Here is a 17,500-nt window from a genome sequence, read left to right on the forward strand (position 1 = left end):
ATTGGAAGGTTAGATAAGATTAACAGAGTTGGAAAGGACCTTGTAGGTCATCTAGTCCAACCCGCCCCACCCAAGCAGGAGACACAATACCATCTCTGACAAAGGACAGTCCAGTCTCTTCTTGAAAGCCTTCAGTGATGAAGCTCCCACAACTTCCCAAGGCAACTTTTTCTCCTTATTTCTAGGTTGGATCTCTCCTTGTTCGGTTTCTATCCATTGTTCCTTCTCTGGCCTTCAGGTGCTTTAGGAAATAACTTGACCCCTTCCTCTCTGTGGCACATATTGGAAAACTGCTATCTTGTCTCCCCTGGTCATTCTCTTCACTAGACTAGCCATGCCCAGTTCCTGCAACCATTCTTCATATGTTTTAGCCTCCAGTCCCCACACCATCCTGGTTGCTCTTCTCTGCACTCTTTCTAGAGTCTCAACATCCTTTTTATAGTGTGGTGACCAAAACTGAATGCAGTCCTCTAGGTGTGGTCTTACTAAGGCTTTATAGAGTGGAATTAGTACCTCCCTTGATCTTGTCTGTATCCATCTGCTAATGCAATTTAGGATTGCATTGGCTTTTTTGGCTGCAGCTGCACACTGCTGGCTCATATTTAACTGGTTGTCCACTAAGACTCCAGGATCCCTCTCCCAGTGACTGCTATTAAGCCTGGTTTCACCCAGTCTATATGTGTACTTTTGGTTTTTCTTGCCTGTGTAGGACTTTACTTTTCTCTACATTGAATTTCATTTTATTAGATAGGGCCCAGTGTTCAAGTCTATTAAGATCTATTTCAATCTTGAGTTTCCTCAGCTCTGACTGAATGATGGGAAATGAAAGGATTTATATTCCTCGAAGACAGCTGGTCATTTGCATGCTTTTTAGAGAGTCATTGAGGCCACTATTGGTGCCCTCCCTTGTAGTCACTTGGATAGTGCAAATCGGTATGGAACCTTCTTGTGTGATGACCCAAGGTGAGAAACAAAACAAACACAGTCACAGAAAACAGGTGAAGCCCCTTTTATTCCTTCACTTTGCTTCCAAGCTCCAAATATTCTTGACGGAAGACAAAAAACTCCCACGCAAACAGTTACAAGAAGAAGGAAAAAAGCCACACAAACCAGGCAAGATAAGGACTGGAGGACGTTCACAAATAACACACACTGGGAAGGACACCAAACTCAGACAGGAACCATAAGCTAGAGATATTTCCACGCTTTGTTGCCAGTGTTTGCCCGTACACATGTCTGACCTCTTATTCAGTTGTCACAGCTGCAGCCAATGAAGAGGATCAAGGCCCTCTCCTCCCAAATAGACCACGTCTCTCCTTTATCCTCTCCTCCCTGCATGCCCTAGGATGGAGAGGGGATGGGCCTGGGTCCTCCTCTGACTGTGCAGCTGGCCTCTGCCCTTCCCCAGCCTCCTCCACAACCTCCCGAGCCCCACTCCCACTCTCTGTCGGCTGTTCCTCCTCTCCCTCAGAGTGAGGCTCCACCAGGGGCATGACATCTTTGGACTGCTGAAAGGACTCTGTTGTAGATACAAGATAGGTGGTGTCATATCCCTCCCCCTTCAGTTTTGACATAGGTGGCCTCTCTGACCCCTCTTTCAAACCAGCAGTCCTCTTTGTCCAAAATGTGGACTTTATTGTCTTCAAAAGAGTGGCCATTTTCTTTTAAATGCAGATGGACTTCTGAATTTTGACCAGATGGGTTTGTTCTCTTACATTGTGCCACGCCTTGGTGAAGTAGTTGTTCTTCAGCATTTCCAAGAAGATGCCACACCCCTTTGCACTATTCAGGTGACCCCGAGGGCACAGGTAAACCTCCAAGTGGCCTCAATGACTCTCAGGGAAAGTGCAAATGACCAGGAACTTAAATGCTTCCATCGTCCACCGTTCAGGCAGAACTGAAGAAGCTTCTTGGATGAGGAGCGAAACGTCTTCAAGGAAAAACAAATAAAGTCTAGTCACCTTTTGGAAAAAAGCCCCTTTGGGTTTCATTTCACTTTTTTGAGTAATGATCAATCAAGTTAGTCTTGGGGTCACAGCCTTCATTCTTTGCATCCTTTGATATTCAAATGGTGCTGATTCAACTTATTTTTATTTGTTTGCTTGCTTGCTTGCTTGATAGATTGCTTGTGTACTGCCTTTATTATTTTAACAAATATCTTAGGATAGTGAATATGTCCGATATTCCTCTTCTTTCTATTTTCGCCACTACAACAAACCCTGTGAGGTAGGTTGGGTTGAGAGAGAAGGAGAAGGTTCAGAGTCACTCAGCTGTTTTCATGTGGTCAGTTGATCCACAAGATAGATAGATAGACAGACAGACAGACAGACAGACAGATAGATAAAATAAAAAATATATAATATGTATGTATGTATGTATGTATGTATGTATATATATATATATATATTCTTAAGTTTTCGTGGGTACTTACATGTATGGTATTCAGCTTTGTTCGGGTATTTTCCCACGTCATTATAATTGTGCTTTTAAAGTTGTAGGAACGTTTCGGCAGAATCTCATCTGCCATCATCAGGCTTCTGTATTAGGTATTCTGTAATACAAAAGCCGGATGATGGCAGATGAGATTCTGCCGAAATATTGCTACAACTTTAAAAGCACAACTACAATGACGTGGGAAAATACCTGAACAAAGCTGAATACCATACATACATACATACATCATACATACATACATACATATATGTGGATCTTTGGTTATTCGGGTTTTCTCCCGTGTAAAATTGGAAGTATCTAGGTAACGTTTCGATGAAGTCTCATTCAACCAAGCACAACCGAACCCCCACCTGAACAGAACACACCCCCAGCCAATCAGAACACAGCCAAACCCCCAACCAGTCAGAACACAGCCAAACCCCCAACCAATGAGAGCATACCCCCAGCCAATCAGAACACAGCCAAGCCCCCACCCAGTCAAGTCACACCCCCACTAGCAGTTAAAAGGAAGAAGCAGCTGCAAGCTCACATTACAATAAGAAGCACAGAGCCGAAGACACAAGCCTGAAAATGATGAATGAGAGTTCATCAAAACGTTGCCTAGATACTTCCAATTTTACGTGGGAGAAAACCCGAATAACCATATTGCTCAAAAAATAAAGGGAACACTTAAACAACACAATGTAACTCCAAGTCAATCACACTTCTGTGAAATCAAACTGTCCACTTAGGTAGCAACACTGATTGACAATCAATTTCACATGCTGTTGTGCAAATGGAATAGACAACAGGTGGAAAGCATAGGCAGTTAGCAAGACATCCCCAGTAAAGGAGTGGTTCTGTAGGTGGTGACCACAGACCACTTCTCAGTTCGTACGCTTTCTGGCTGATGGTTTGGTCACTTTTGAATACTGGCAGTGCTTTCACCCTAATGGTAGCATGAAACGGAGTCTACAACCCACACAAGTGGCTCAGGTAGTACAGCTCATCCAGGATGGCTGTGGCAAGAGGGTTTGCTGTGTCTGTCAGCATAGTGTCCAGAGCATGGAGGTGCTACCAGGAGACAGGCCAGTACATCAGGAGACGTGGAGGAGGCCGTAGGAGGGCAACAACCAGCATCAGGACCGCTACCTCTGCCTTTGTGCAAGGAGGGGCAGGAGGAGCACTGCCAGAGCCCTGCAAAATGACCTCCAGCTGGCCACAGATGTGCATGTGGCCACTCAAACGGTCAGAAACAGACTCTATGAGGGTGGTATGAGGGCCCAACGTCCACAGGTGGGGGTTGTGCTTACAGCCCAACACCATGCAGGACGTTTGGCATTTGCCAGAGAATACCAAGATTTGCACATTCGCCACAGGCGCCCTGTGCTCTTCACAGATGAAAACAAGTTCACGCTGAGCATGTGTGACAGACGTGACAGGGTCTGGAGATGCCGTGGAGAACGTTCTGCTGCCTGAAACATCCTCCAGCATGACCAGTTTGGCAGTGGGTCAGTAATGGTGTGAGGTGGCATTTCTTTAGGGGGCTGCACAGCCCTCCATGTGCTCACCAGAGGTAGCCTGACTGCCATTAGGTACTGAGATGAGATCCTCAGACCCCTTGTGAGACCATATGCTGGTGCGTTTGGCCCTGGGTTCCTCCTAATGCATGACAATGCTAGACCTCATGTGGCTGGAGTGTGTCAGCAGTTCCTGCAAAACGAAGGCATTGATGGTATGGACTGGCCCGCCCATTCCCCAGACCCGAATCCAATTGAGCACATCTGGGACATCATGTCTCGCTCCATCCACCAACACCATGTTGCACCACAGACTGTCCAGGAGTTGGGGGATGCTTTAGTCCAGGTGTGGGAGGAGATCCCTCAGGAGACCATCCGCCACCTCATCAGGAGCATGCCCAGGCATTGTAGAGAGGTCATACAGGCCCATGGAGGCCACACACACAACTGAGCCTCATTTTGACTTGTTTTAAGGACATTACATCAGAGCTGGATCAGCCTGTAGTGTTTTTTGCCACTTTAATTTTGAGTGTAACTCCAAATCCAGACCTCCATGGGTTCCTAAATTTGATTTCCATTGATCATTTTTGTGTGACTTTGTTGTCAGCACATTCTGGTATGTAATGAACAAAGTATTTCATAAGAATATTTCATTCATTCAGATCTAGGATGTCTTATTTTTGTGTTCCCTTTATTTTTTTGAGCAGTGTATATATAATTTTTTTTCTTTGAAAATGTTTCGCTTATTCTCTAAGAAGTTTCTTCAGTTCAAACCGTATTACGACTGCAATTGATCCCACCATTTCTATTGCTAAGTGAGACGTTCGTTATGTGCCCCGTTTTATGACCTCTTGAAACAGTTGTTTAACGAATCACTTAATCGTTGAAAAAACAGTTGTTAAGTGTTAAGTGAATTTGGCTTTCCCATTGACTTTGCAAAAAGGGGATGGCAGGACTCCAGGAGATTGCAACAGTCATCAGTACATGCCAGTTGCCAAGCGCCTGAATTTTGATCACATCGCAACTGTGAAAAATAGTCATAAGTCATTTTTTTTCAAGGCTGAAAGTCTGTAGAGATTTCAAGTGGTGCAAATGGGTGTGGAGCCTTCTTGGAACTGGTCCACACCCATTTGAACTTCTCAGGTGACCCTGAGGACACAGACAAACCTCCAAGTGGCCTCAACGACTCTCTAAAAGGATGCAAATGACCAGCTTTGTCCGCAAGGAATATCAATCCTTCCATTCCCCACCATCCTCTCAGAGCTGAAGAAGCTTCTTGGATGAGAAGCGAAACCTCTTCAAAAAAAAACAACCCTACAAAGTCTTGTTGCCTCCCCAAAAAAGCACCTTTGGGATATGTTTTTCAGTGCTGTTCTAACTTTGAAGGATCCCTAAACGAACTGTTATAAGTCGAGGACTACCTGCATTCAGGAAGTCCTCGAACTACCACAGTTCGTTTAGTGACCGTTTAGTTACAACAGCACTGAAAAAAAATGGACTTATCACCATTTTCCGCAGTTACGACCATTGCAGCCTCCCCACGTGATCATGTGATCAAAATTGGGAATGCTTGGCAACCGTCTCATATTTATGACGGCCACAGGGTCCTCGGGGTCACGGGATTCCTGTTTTGCAACCTTCAGACGCACAAAGTCAAGTGAGGGAAACCCGATTCAGTTAACAACTGAATAACAAACCGATCAACCGCGGTGATACACTTAACAACTGAGGTGAGAGAGGTCATAAAATGGGACAAGTCTCACTTAAGGATGGAAATGTCGGGCTCAGTTGTGATCCTAAATCAAAGATGACCTGTGTGGAAGCGCTTGTATTGAATGACATTATTTGGAGAGAGGATGCAGAAACAGAACGACATATGCGATGAGAAGGAGGAAGAGGAAGATTTAGCAAAGCAGGGGATAATTTTTAAAATAAAATTGAATTTGAGGGGAGTTTGTTTAGAGTTTTGCAGCATTAATTCGGTGCCCGAAAAATAAATACAAATGTTGATGCTTCATTTAACTCCTTTATAAACATAATCAGTAGATTTTACAAACCAGTCATAGATTTCTCCAACGTGGAGCAAACTCAGACAGAAACACGTTGCAAGTTCAGAGCAGAGCCCCCAGTCTTCAGCAAGCAAGCAAGTTAGTTTCTCTTTTACTTTAGTTCAGCCGGCAAGCAAGAGGAGTGAAGCAGTTTCCTTTTCTTTTCTTTTTTTAAAAATATAGTTTATTAGTTTTTACAATTAAAATCAACCAACAATACATACACAAATAGGCAAAGGAAAGGAAAGAAAAGAGGAGAAGGAGAAAAGGAAAGAATTTAGGAAAAAGAAAGGAAAAGGAAAAAGGAAAAAAGAAAAAAGGGAAAGAGAAGGTTAAAAGCATTCTTGTTTTTACAGTTTGCAAGATCTTCTTTTTTTTTCATAACCTTAATTTATGTCATGTACCCACAGCTGTTCTTTACTTATATCACTGCCTCATTATTATAAGTTAATACTTTTCTCTTATGCCTTAAGATATATAATTTATGTTTGGTCAATCCAATTATACCAACAATTCCAGCTATCATAATATAGTGAAGTGTCTTTGTTTATTAGCGCCAAAGTCAATTTATCCATTTCTACACATTTGGAAATTTTTTTCAATGATCATTTCATCTGATGGATGTTTGATGTTGTTTCCAGTGTTGAGCGAAGGCTAATCTGGCCGCTGTTAAGATGTGTATTGTTATGTATTTGGCTTTTTGGGAAATTTGCTTATCAAAAATCCCTAACAGGAAGCAGTTTCCTTTTCAATAGACAGACTCAAAGCGTAACATAGCTTCAGAGCTTAATATAGAGCCACACCTAGACTACTTCTAGTTTTAGTTTTCTAGGCTACTTTTAGTTTCAGTTTCCAAACAGTTCTCGTTGGCTGACTCAGTTGCTATGCCTGTTCATTGGCTGACCTTGTTACCAATTCCAAATCATGAATATACTCTGATAGAGTTATTTTGTCAGGGAAATATAATCCAGAGAGGGACTTCCATCCAGCCTGAAGCCTTTCTCCATTGTCTTAGACATCTGAATGGTTGTGTGGGTAGTCCTTGACTTACAACAGCAATTGAGCCCCCAAAATTTCTACTTCCTGAGTGAGACTTTTGTGAAGTGTGCTTTGCCCTGTTTTACGACCTTAATTGATGCCATCGTTAACTGAATCGTAGCAGTTGTGAAGTTAGTCACCCAGTTGTTAAGTGAATCCAGCTTTCCCCATGGACTTGGCTGGTCAGACGGTCGCAAAAGGGGATCATGTGACATCCCCACAGACATGCGGGACGATGAGACCGTCGTAAATGCGAGTCGGTGGCCCAAGCATCTGAATTTTTGATTGTGTGACTGTGGGGGGAGGCTGCCACGGTTGTAAGTGTGAAAAATGGTCATCGGACCCTTTTTTCCATGCCATTGTAAACTTCAAACGGTAAGTAAATGAACTGTTGTAAGTCAAGGACTTGCCTGTAGACCCCCAGCGGGACCCCCTCCCATCCAAACACGCCCTGTCAAATGACATTTTACAGATTTACAGATAATCAGAGTTGGAAGGGAACTTGTAGGTCATCTAGTCCAGGGGTCACCAACCTTTTGGACCTCAGGGACCACCAAACTCATAATTTAAAATCCCGCTGACCGCTAATATGAATTTTGGGGTGGATTTTCCCAGGGTCTCTGCAGAAAACAGCAGAGACCCTGGGAAAATCCGCAAAAAAAGTCTGCAGGAAAATTCCCCACCCCGTTTTCCTACCGATCGATTATTCTTTATTTGGGATCGCAGGATACCGTCTCCAGCTCCATTCTCAGAGGGGGAGAGAGAGAGACTTTTGGCTTCATGCAAGAAAAGCAGCAGAAGCTGCAAAAGTCTTTCTTTCTCTCCCCCAAATTCTGCCAGAAATGAGTCTTTGCCGGCGCAGCCTCTTGGAGCAGGAGGCCTTGCAGGGTCCCAAAGACTCATTTCTGGCAGAGTTTGGGGGAGAGAAAGAAAGACTTCTGCTGCTTTCCTTGCGTGCAGCCAAAAGCAGAAGACGGAAGAAGCGGAAAGAAGCATCCCGGTGGCCAGGCCAGGCGCGTGGGGCGAGTGGAGCAAGTTCTCCCCCTCCCCCCTTTCCCCCCTCCCTCACTACCTCGTGTTGTTCACAATGCAAGCGATGCAAGCCTTGTGTTCCCGCGGGCCATGTGGGCGGCGCAGCCTTGTGTTCTCACACAACCTGGATTAATTGCTTTGGGGGTGACATTTCTCTGTGGACCACCAAAATTTTCTCATAGACCCACCAGTGGTCCCCAGCCCACTGGTTGGTGACCACTGAACTAGTCCAACCCCCGACCTAAGCAGGAGACCCTACACCATTTCTGACCTGTTGGAAAGTGGTGTGCATTTGAGACTGGAAGGTGTGAACTGGATACGTGCACACCTGTTCAGTGGAACCCGTGGCTTGCTTTTCGCAGTCCTTGGTAGCATGCTGAGGTGTGTATCCATCCAGCCACAAGTCCGTTTTTCTCCCCCACACGTGCCGGGTGTGAAACGGCCCTCCAAATACGGAACGATGGTAGGTGTGGAAACAGCTGTTTATCTGTGTGTGTGTGTGTGAGAGAGAGAGAGAGAGAGAGCGTGTGGGAAGCCATGCCACGTGGACATTGAAGTGGATTTGCCGCACGCTGGAGAGTCACGGTTTGTGACAGAGGGTGATGTGTCACGCCAAGAGGCGGGGTGTGTGTGGGGTGTGGGCTGGAGGTGATAAGTGCCACAAGGAAAAGAGTGTGCAAGTTGGTGGCTGAAAGTGAGCAGCCTTCGGAGAGAAGGAGGAGAGGGAACGTTGGTGAGGGACTCGCAGCTGGAGAAATTGTGCTGCTCACACTCAGGTGCGTTGAGCCCCAAGCAGCCAGGTGGGTAGTGCTGGTTCTGGACTTTTGTGCGGGTGCATAGTTATGCACCGAGGATGCCTAGGAGATGTGCAGGACCTTCGAGGTGAAGCGGAAGCCTCCAAAAGCCCACTCCGAGCCCAGCTTGCATCCTAAAGGGGCTCACGCTGCTTTTCCTGACTTCCAGAGATCTCCTGGTGGTCTCCTCTCTAAAAGGAAACACCCAGGCTGGAAGGGGAGATGACGGGGGAGGGTGGCCCGAGACCTGAGTGAGGGCCTTTGAGGTGCAAATCTCCTGGCTGGACAGCAGGAGAAGTAGGGCAGGAATGTAGATTTAAACTCACTTTGGCGGTGGGTGGAGGGCTGTCTTGCCTCTGTTTGCATTCCTTGCCACCTTGTGTGTGTGTGTGTGTGTGAGACATACACCCTGAGCACCAGAGGGAGGGTGGGGGGCGAGAGGCTGACTGTGGTTGTGGTATTTCCTTCAGCAATGTGTTGGTGATGCTTGTTTTCTCTTCCGCTCTTGTCCCCTTTCTCTCTTTCTCTTTCTCTCTCTCATTTCTCCCCTCCTCATGTGTGCCCATCTCTTTCTCTCTCTCTCTCTCTCTCTCTCTCTCTCTCTCTCTGTGTGTCTCTCTCTCTCCCCCCTTTGCACTCGCTTCCCCCTCCTCCCTCCTTTCACAGACCCTCCTCCTCCTCTTCCATCGCCACCGCCTCCTCCTCCTCCTCCTCTTCTTCTTCCTCCTTCTCTCCATCTCAGCTTGGCGCCTGGTCCTGGAAAGGCTGCCGAACGGTCCTCATCGATCCTTTCCGAACCAAATGCTCCTGTGACCGGATCTCTACCTTCGCCATCTTAGCCCAGATCGCTGCTGACATGGTAAGTCCCTGCCAAAGGAGCATCTCTTCCAGCCAGCCAGCCAGCCAGCCAGAGCGGGAGACAAACCTTTGGCTTCTGCCCAAAAGGTGGAGGGAGGAAAGGAAGAAAAGAAGGAAGGAAGGAAGGGAGGGAGGAAGGGAGGGAGGGGAAACCCCCCCCCCCCACAGTCCAGCCTGTGACATTTCCAGCTTACTCGGTGCACGCCTGCGTGTGGCAGAGTTGGGGTGTGTGTGTGTATCTATGTCTCTCTCTCTCTCTCTCTCTCTTGGTGGGTGCATTGCAAAGATTAGCGCGTCGGGGAGATGGTGACTGCATGCATGCCCGGCTAGAGGAAAGCAACCTCTCTTCTCTCTTTCTCTTTTAGCCTTTGCACATCTCCGAGCTGTGCATCGGCGGTCGCACAATCTTGCACGTTTGCGAGGTGTGTTCTGTAGGAGAGGCCACCTCCTTCCTTTGCTCCTCTTTTGAGAACCGGTGACCTGAATAATCGCTGGGCATTGTGACTGCGTTAAAATATCACCCTCTTTTCTTTTTCTTTTTTTCCTGTCTTTTGATCCCCCCTATTCTCAGTAAAATTCTGGGCTCCTTGGTGATGGGTCAGGGAAGGGGGGGGCACCTGGCTTTGCTTGGGGGAGGGGTTTTGCCAATGGGTCAGCCGTGCCGAGATGCTCGGAGAGTTCGCCGGGTCCCCAGGCCTTTTTTGGAGGTTTGCAGCAATCAAGGATGGGAGTTGGTTGGTCTTTCGAAGGAGCGCTGGCGGCTTCACTCCTTTCTCCTCCACCGGCTGGCCGGTGTCCAGCTTCAACTTCCAGATTTGACTCCAACTCTCTGAGAGGCTTTTGGGTGGTCTCCAAAGGTGGTGGCTTGGTCTCGAAGTTCTTGCCTGCCTTCTACATCCTTCTCTCACACCCACATTTGGTGGTGGTGGTGGGGTAGTCGGAGAAAGGGTGCAAGCTTTGGTCTGGCTCCCAAAAAAACAAAAATGCCCCGGTTATTTGGATGAAAGGGTGTGTGGATGTGGCTTTGGCCCAGATGTGTCTTTCCAGGAATGGTGGGATGCTGGCTAGAAAGTTGGGGCCGAGGAAATGGAACGGTTAAAATTGGCTCTGTCAAAATCAGAAGGAATGTACTGTTGATAAGGGTAATTTTATTTTTGCTTTTGTGTGTGTTTGGTCTTTTTTTTCCCAAGGTTAGCTTTGTTTCTGGTTTAGCAAACTGGTGTTATGTAGCTATAGATATATAGAATTCTTTATTGGCCAAGTGTGATTGGACACAGAAGGAATTTGTCTTGGTGCAGATGCTCTCAGTGTACATAAAAGAAAAGATACATTTGTCAAGAGTCAAGAATCATCAGGTACAACACTTAATGATAGTCATAGGGCACAACAAGCAATCAGATAAGTAGGTAGGTAGGTAGGTAGGTAGGTAGAAAGAAAAGAAAAGAAAAGAAAAGAAAAGAAAAGAAAGAAAGAAAGAAAGAAAGAAAGAAAGAAAGAAAGAAAGAAAGAAAGAAAGAAAGAAAGAATAGAATTCTTTATTGCCCAAGTGTGATTGGACACGCAAGGAATTTGTCTTGGTGCAGATGCTGTCAGGTTACATAAAAGAAATCATACATTCTTCAAGAGTCAAGAATCATCAGGTACAACACTTAATGATAGTCATAGGGCACAACAAGCAATCAGATAAGTAGGTAGGTAGGTAGGTAGATAGAAAGAAAGAAAGAAAGAAAGAAAGAAAGAAAGAAAGAAAGAAAGAAAGAAAGAAAGAAAGAAAGAAAGAAAGAAAGAAAGAATAGAATAGAATAGAATTCTTTATTGGCCAAGTGTGATTGGACACAGAAGGAATTTGTCTTGGTGCAGATGCTCTCAGTGTACATAAAAGAAAAGATACATTTGTCAAGAGTCAGAAGGTACAACACTTAATGATAGTCATAGGGTACAATCAACAATCAAATCATACTAGGAAAGAGTCAATATAGATCGTAAGGATACAAGTGACAAAGTTACAGTCATACAGTCACAAGTGGGAGGGGATGGGTATGAAGGAGTGATGAGAAGATTAATAGTAATAGTAATGCAGACTTTGTAAATAGTTGAACAGCGTGGAGGGAATTATTTGTTTAGCAGAGTGATGGCGTTCGGGGAAAAAAACTGTTCTTGTGTCTAGTTGTTCTTTTCTTTTTTAAAAAAATAAATTTTATGAAGTTTCCAAATTTTAAAAACATAAAATAAAACTTTATACATTGTTATCCACATCAGTGATGGCGTTCGGGGGAAAAAAAACTCTTCTTGTGTCCAGTTGTTCTGATGTGCAGTGGTCTATAGCGTCTTTTTGAGGGAAGGAGTTGAAACAGTTTATGTCCGGGATGTGAGGGGTCTGTAAATATTTTCACGGCCCTCTTTTTGACTCGTGCAGTAGACAGGTCCTCCAGGGAAGGCAGGCTGGTCAAGTTAAAAATGTTCCTGTCTTCATTCCACCCTCTCAGCTTTCCACCCTTCTGGGTTGAGCTTCTCCTCTCTCTTCTCCGTCCCTGGCCAAGGAAGGGTAAAGGGAGAAGACGGTGCAGATGGGCGAGAGGAGGTTTCCTGGAAAAAGGCAGGTTTTTTCCCAGATAGGTATATTATTAGAAACACTAATGTATTTGGTCCACTAGTTGCCATGGAAACATCTGCACTGAAGTGGCTTTCAAAGTGCAAGGTTGTTGAAGCTAGAAAGAGGCCCGAAGACTCTGGAATTGGGGCAGGGGAAGATCTGGAAGGATGGTGGGCAGGACGGGGTCCTTCTAAGGATGCCCAAAGTCGGAAACGTCACAACATCCAAGCCACCAAGTTGCTCCCTTGTCCCATTTCTTGGAGATTTACAGAGTCGGAAGGGACATTGTAGGTCATCTAATCCAACCCCCTTCCCAAGCAGGATACCCTACACTATTTCTGACAGGTGGCAGTCCAATGTCTTCTTGAAAGTCTCAAGTGATGAAGCTCCCACAACTTCTGAAGGCAACTTTCTGTTCCATGGGTTGATTGTTCTCATTGTCAGAACGTTTCTCCTTATTTCCAGGTTGAATCTCTCCTTGGTCAATTCCTTGTCTGGCCTTCAGGTGCTTATTAGAACAGCTTGACTCCTTCCTCTCTGGGGCAGCCCCTCAACTATTGGAAGACTGCTTTCACGTCTCCTCTGGTCCTTCTCTTCACTAGACTAGCCAAGCCCAGTTCCTACAACCCTTCATCGTATGTTTTAGACTCCAGACTCCTAATCATCCTGGTTGCTCTTCTCTTCACCCTTTCTAGAGTCTCAACATCTTTTTTTATCATGTGGTGACCAAAAGTGGATGCAGTATTCTAGGTGTGGTCTTACTAAGGCTTAATAGAATGGTATTAGTACCTCACTTGATCTTGATTGTATCCCTCTGGAAGGGAAGGAGGAAGGCAGGTGAGGCAAGTAACCAAAGTTTTGCCAATTTGGTCATTTGTTGGTCGTGACCCAAGTGACCTCAAAGCTGAACCAACTCAGCAATAACCATAAATCAATGTTCTTTCCAGCCTCCATTCTTCGTGTCTTCCCCATGTATGTTTATTTGTTTGCTTGTTTGTCAAACATGTACAAGATAACAAGTATAGGTATGAACATAAACAAGAGCAAAGGAAGTAAATACAGATAAATGGGGTCAGTAAGACAGGGAGGGTAGGCCTGCTGGTACGCTTATGCACGCCCCCTTTAAGGACCTCTTAGGAATGGAGTGAGGTCCCACGGTAGGCAGTTTGAGATTGACGCTGTGAGGGGTTGAGGCTGTAACAACAGAGTCAGGTAGGACATTCTAGGCATTGACCACCCCGTTGCTGAAATCGTATTTTCTGCCATCAAGTTTGGAGCGGTTTACCTTGAGTTTGTATCAGTTGTTTGCCCATGTATTATTGTGGTTGAAGGTGAAGTAGTCGTTGACAGACAAGATGTTGTAGCAGACAATTTTGTGAACTATGCTCAGATCGGACCGCGGGCAGTGCAGTTCCAGATTGTCCAGGCCAAGGAATTTTGAACCTGGAGGCACAGGGAATTCTATGGTAGGAGTTTTCTCAAGAAATATCTCAGAACCTGCTCAGTTGTGTTAAATGTCCGATATACAGTGCGGGTTTGACGTCCTCCAAGAAGTCACAACGTTTTATAAGCCTCCAAACTTCTAGAAGGCACCTAAGTTGAAGAGAGGACAATTTAAGCTGCAGCTCCTCCTTCTTCAACCTTGTTTCTTCCTCTCTCTTTTTGTTTTGGTTCATCTAAACCCTGGCTTATCGTTGCAGGAAGAACCCGTGATCAGTTTAATGGCTTAGATTGTTCCTCTGTTCTTTGTTTGCTTCCCAAAGTTGAGAAGTTTCTTTCTCTGTCTCTTTTGTACACACACACACACACACACACACACACACACCACATCTGGTTGTGTTGCCTGAACTGAGACAAAGTGTGGCTTCTCTTAACAAGGATTTGTTGCAATGAGCCAAGGTTCAGTTTGAAGCTGGTTTGTTACAGGTCAATCAAGGTTCATCTATGTTAGGTCTCCTTCAAGTCAGGTTTGACTGTAGCAGATTTGGTTTAAAAGTTTCTGGGCAGAAACGGGAGGAATAACAGACTTAGAAGGGACCTTAGAGGTCTTCTAGTCCAACCCGCTGCTTAAGCAGAAGACCTTTTCCCATTCTAGACAAATGGCTGTCCAGTTTAATCTGCAGTGAGATTTGACCTCATCACCATGAGTCCTATCTTGACTTTTTTTCCACCATAACTTGCAAGCACTCCAACTTTGTCTCATTCCAAATTTTGGGAAATTGCATGAAAAGGGTCTTCAGGAAATAGCCCGTTGGAATTTCAGAACTGGGTCTTAAGCTGGATCCTACCTGTATCCATTTTAATTATCCTTCCTAGGCAGGGGTGAGATTCTACCAGTTCGGCTTGGTTCGACCAAACTGGTAGCTCCGAAGATCATCTGGGAGCGAACTGGTTTGCTCCGACACCTCTGCTGTTGGCCACTACTGATCTTTATTTCCTGCTTTTGTGGTGCAGCTGATAATCGTCACATGTCAGCTGTCGAAGACACAGGGAGAGTGACGGATTGCAGAAGGCGAGATGAGTTGTCCAACCCCTTCTTAAAAAACTTCCAGTGTTGGAGCATTTACAACTTCTGGAGGCAAGTTGTTCCCCTGGTTGATTGTTCTCACTGTACGGAAGTTTCTCCTTAATTCCATGTTGAATGTCTCCTTGTTCAGTTTCCATCCATTATTCCTTGTTTGGTCTTTGGGTGCTTTAAAAAATAGCTTGACTCCTTCCTCTCTGTGGCAGCCCCTCAAAGATTGGAAGGCTGCTCTCCTGTCTCCCCTGGTCCTTCTCTTCCCTAGACTAGCCAGGCCCACTTCCTGCAACCAGTTCATCGTATGTTTTAGCCTCCAGTCCCCTCATCATCCTGGTTGCTGTTCTCTGCACTCTTTGTAGAGTTTCCACATCTTTTTTATATCATGGCGGTGAAAAGTTGCAAGTTGGGGACTCTCCCTGTATGGTCCTATTTTCTGGGTTGAGTTCCACTGATGAGGAAGAAGAAATGGATGAGTATCGTGGTATCTTCTCATTCTTTAGATCAGGGGGTCTTCAAACTTGACAGCTTTAAAACTTGGGGACTTCAACTCCCCGAATTCTTCCTCTAGTCATGTTAGCTCATGAATTCTGGGAGTTGAAGTCCACAAGTCTTAAAATTGCCAAGTTTGAAGAACCTTGTTTTAGATAAAGAGAAGATCCAGTGTAGGAGAAACCACTGAATTTGTCACACTGGTGACAGAGTGTGGGGACACCGGCCACAAACTACACACCTGGAAACAGGTGAGGCCCCAGTGATAATGTCACCTTTAGGTATTAAGTCTTATGACATCTAGCAGGAGAATGTAACCCTCAACCCTGCAGATACCAAGTGTGGAAGAAATGTTGTTCTAGAGCAGAGGTCTCCAATCTTGACAACTATTAAGACTTGTGGATTTCAACTCCCAGAATCCTCCAGCAAAGCCGGCTGAGGAACTCTGGGAGTTGAAGTCCACAAGTCTTACACTTGCCAAGGTTGGAGACCTCTGTTCTAGAGCAATGTGTCTCAACCCAGGTGACTTTAAGAGGTCTGGACTTCAACTCCCAGAATCCTCCAGCCGTCCAAGCGTGTAACTTCAAATGGTCAGTAAATGAACAGTTGTAAGTTGAGGGTTGTAGTCCTCATTGTATGACTACAGTGGTGTGGCTTGGTGGGCGTGGCTTGGTAGTCCTGTAACTGGGTGAGGCACCAAAATAACCCAGATGTCTCCTGCTGGAAACGGGGTTGGACTAGATGACCTCCCTTCCAGCCCTGGATTGCTGCGCTGTTCAGTTGAGCCCAAAATTTATCCTGCTAAACAAAATTCTGACGTGAATTTTGTTTCACTTGATGATCTTTTGTTGCCACTGTTGTTAAGTGAACCATTTCGTTGTTTAAGGTTACTAACCCAGTCGTTAAACGGATCTGGTTTCCCCATTGATTTTGCTGGTCAGAAGGGGATTGCATGAACCCCATTGTTAAGTGAGACGGTTGTTAAGTGAGTTTTGCCCCATTTTATGCCCTTTTCTTGGTAAGTTGGTCAAATGGTTGTTAAGCGGATCTGGTTTCCCAATTGACTTGGCTCGTCAGAAGGTAACCAAAGGGAATCATATGACTCCAGGACACTGCAACAGTCATAAGTACATGCCAGTTGCCAAGCATCTGAATTTTGATCATGTGACTGTGGGGACGCTGCAGTGGTTGGAAGTGTGAAAAACTGGTCACTTTTTTCAACGATGCTGTGACTTTGAACGGTCACTAAATAAATTGTTGTAAGTCAAGGACCACGTGTACTTTAAATCAAGATTTTACTGTTGTTTTTCAAGAGGCGGCTGGACTTTCTGGTTTTGTTTTGTTTTTTCTTTGAAGAAGTTTCACTTCTCATCCAAGAAGCTTCTTCAGCTCTAACAGAATAGTGGGAAATGGAAGGATCTCTACTCCTTGCAGACAGCTGGTCATTTGCATCCTTTTAGCGAGTCATTGAGGCCACTTGGAGGTTTGTCTGTGTCCTCAGGATCACCTGAGTGCAACAAATGGGTGTGGAACAGTTCCAAGAAGGCTCCAACACCCATTTGCAGTACTCAAGTGACCCCGAGGACACAGATAAAACTCCAAGTGGCCTCAACGACTCTTTAAAAAGAAGGCAAATGGCCAGCTGTCTTCAAGGAGTATCACTCCGTCCGTTCGCCATCATCCGGTCAGAGCTGAAGAAGCTTCTCGGATGGAGAAGCGAAATGTCTTCAAAGAAGAAAACCAGCAAGCCCCATTGTCTCTTGAAAAAAAAAAATAAAAGCACCTTTGGGACAACCCTGACTTGGAGGATGGATCATCCCCACAAGACAAGATTTGACTAGTTTTTGTCGAGCTGATTCCAGACCTGATCCTGCTCTGAAGCATTTTCAACATCTGGATCTTCTCCCAGGCTCTGAGTAAGGATGGTGGGAGGTCCTGCTGGGCGTGCGGCATTTGTTTAAATCCTTGCCATCTGTTGATTGTTTTGTGGAGATGGTTATTTTTATTGTTGCGTTGTTTTGTGAGTCGCGCAGAGGCAGTCAGGAGTTGGGTGACGCCTAAATTGAACTAACGAATAACTGCACCTGCCTTCAACGTAAACCAAACATATTGCCCACCTTACTGAGCGCAGGTAGCTCTCGACTTACAAGAGTTTGTTTAGTGACCTTTCACAT

At 45.4% G+C, this 17,500-nt stretch overlaps 1 protein-coding gene across 1 annotated transcript in view; it reads left to right on the plus strand.

Annotated features, from left to right (window-relative positions):
* Positions 1-17,500, plus strand: part of ADGRB1 (adhesion G protein-coupled receptor B1) — a 268,637-nt gene that overhangs the window by 159,360 nt on the left and 91,777 nt on the right. Inside the window, exon 17 of the mRNA XM_087931808.1 lies at positions 9,532-9,724. Within this exon, the coding sequence (XP_087787934.1) occupies positions 9,532-9,724 (193 nt within the window). The remainder of the gene's footprint in view (positions 1-9,531; positions 9,725-17,500) is intronic.

This window comes from Pseudonaja textilis, chromosome 3 (genome assembly GCF_049901715.1).
Source record: "Pseudonaja textilis isolate UNSWEBS1 chromosome 3, rPseTex1.2, whole genome shotgun sequence".
NCBI lineage: Eukaryota > Metazoa > Chordata > Lepidosauria > Squamata > Elapidae > Pseudonaja > Pseudonaja textilis.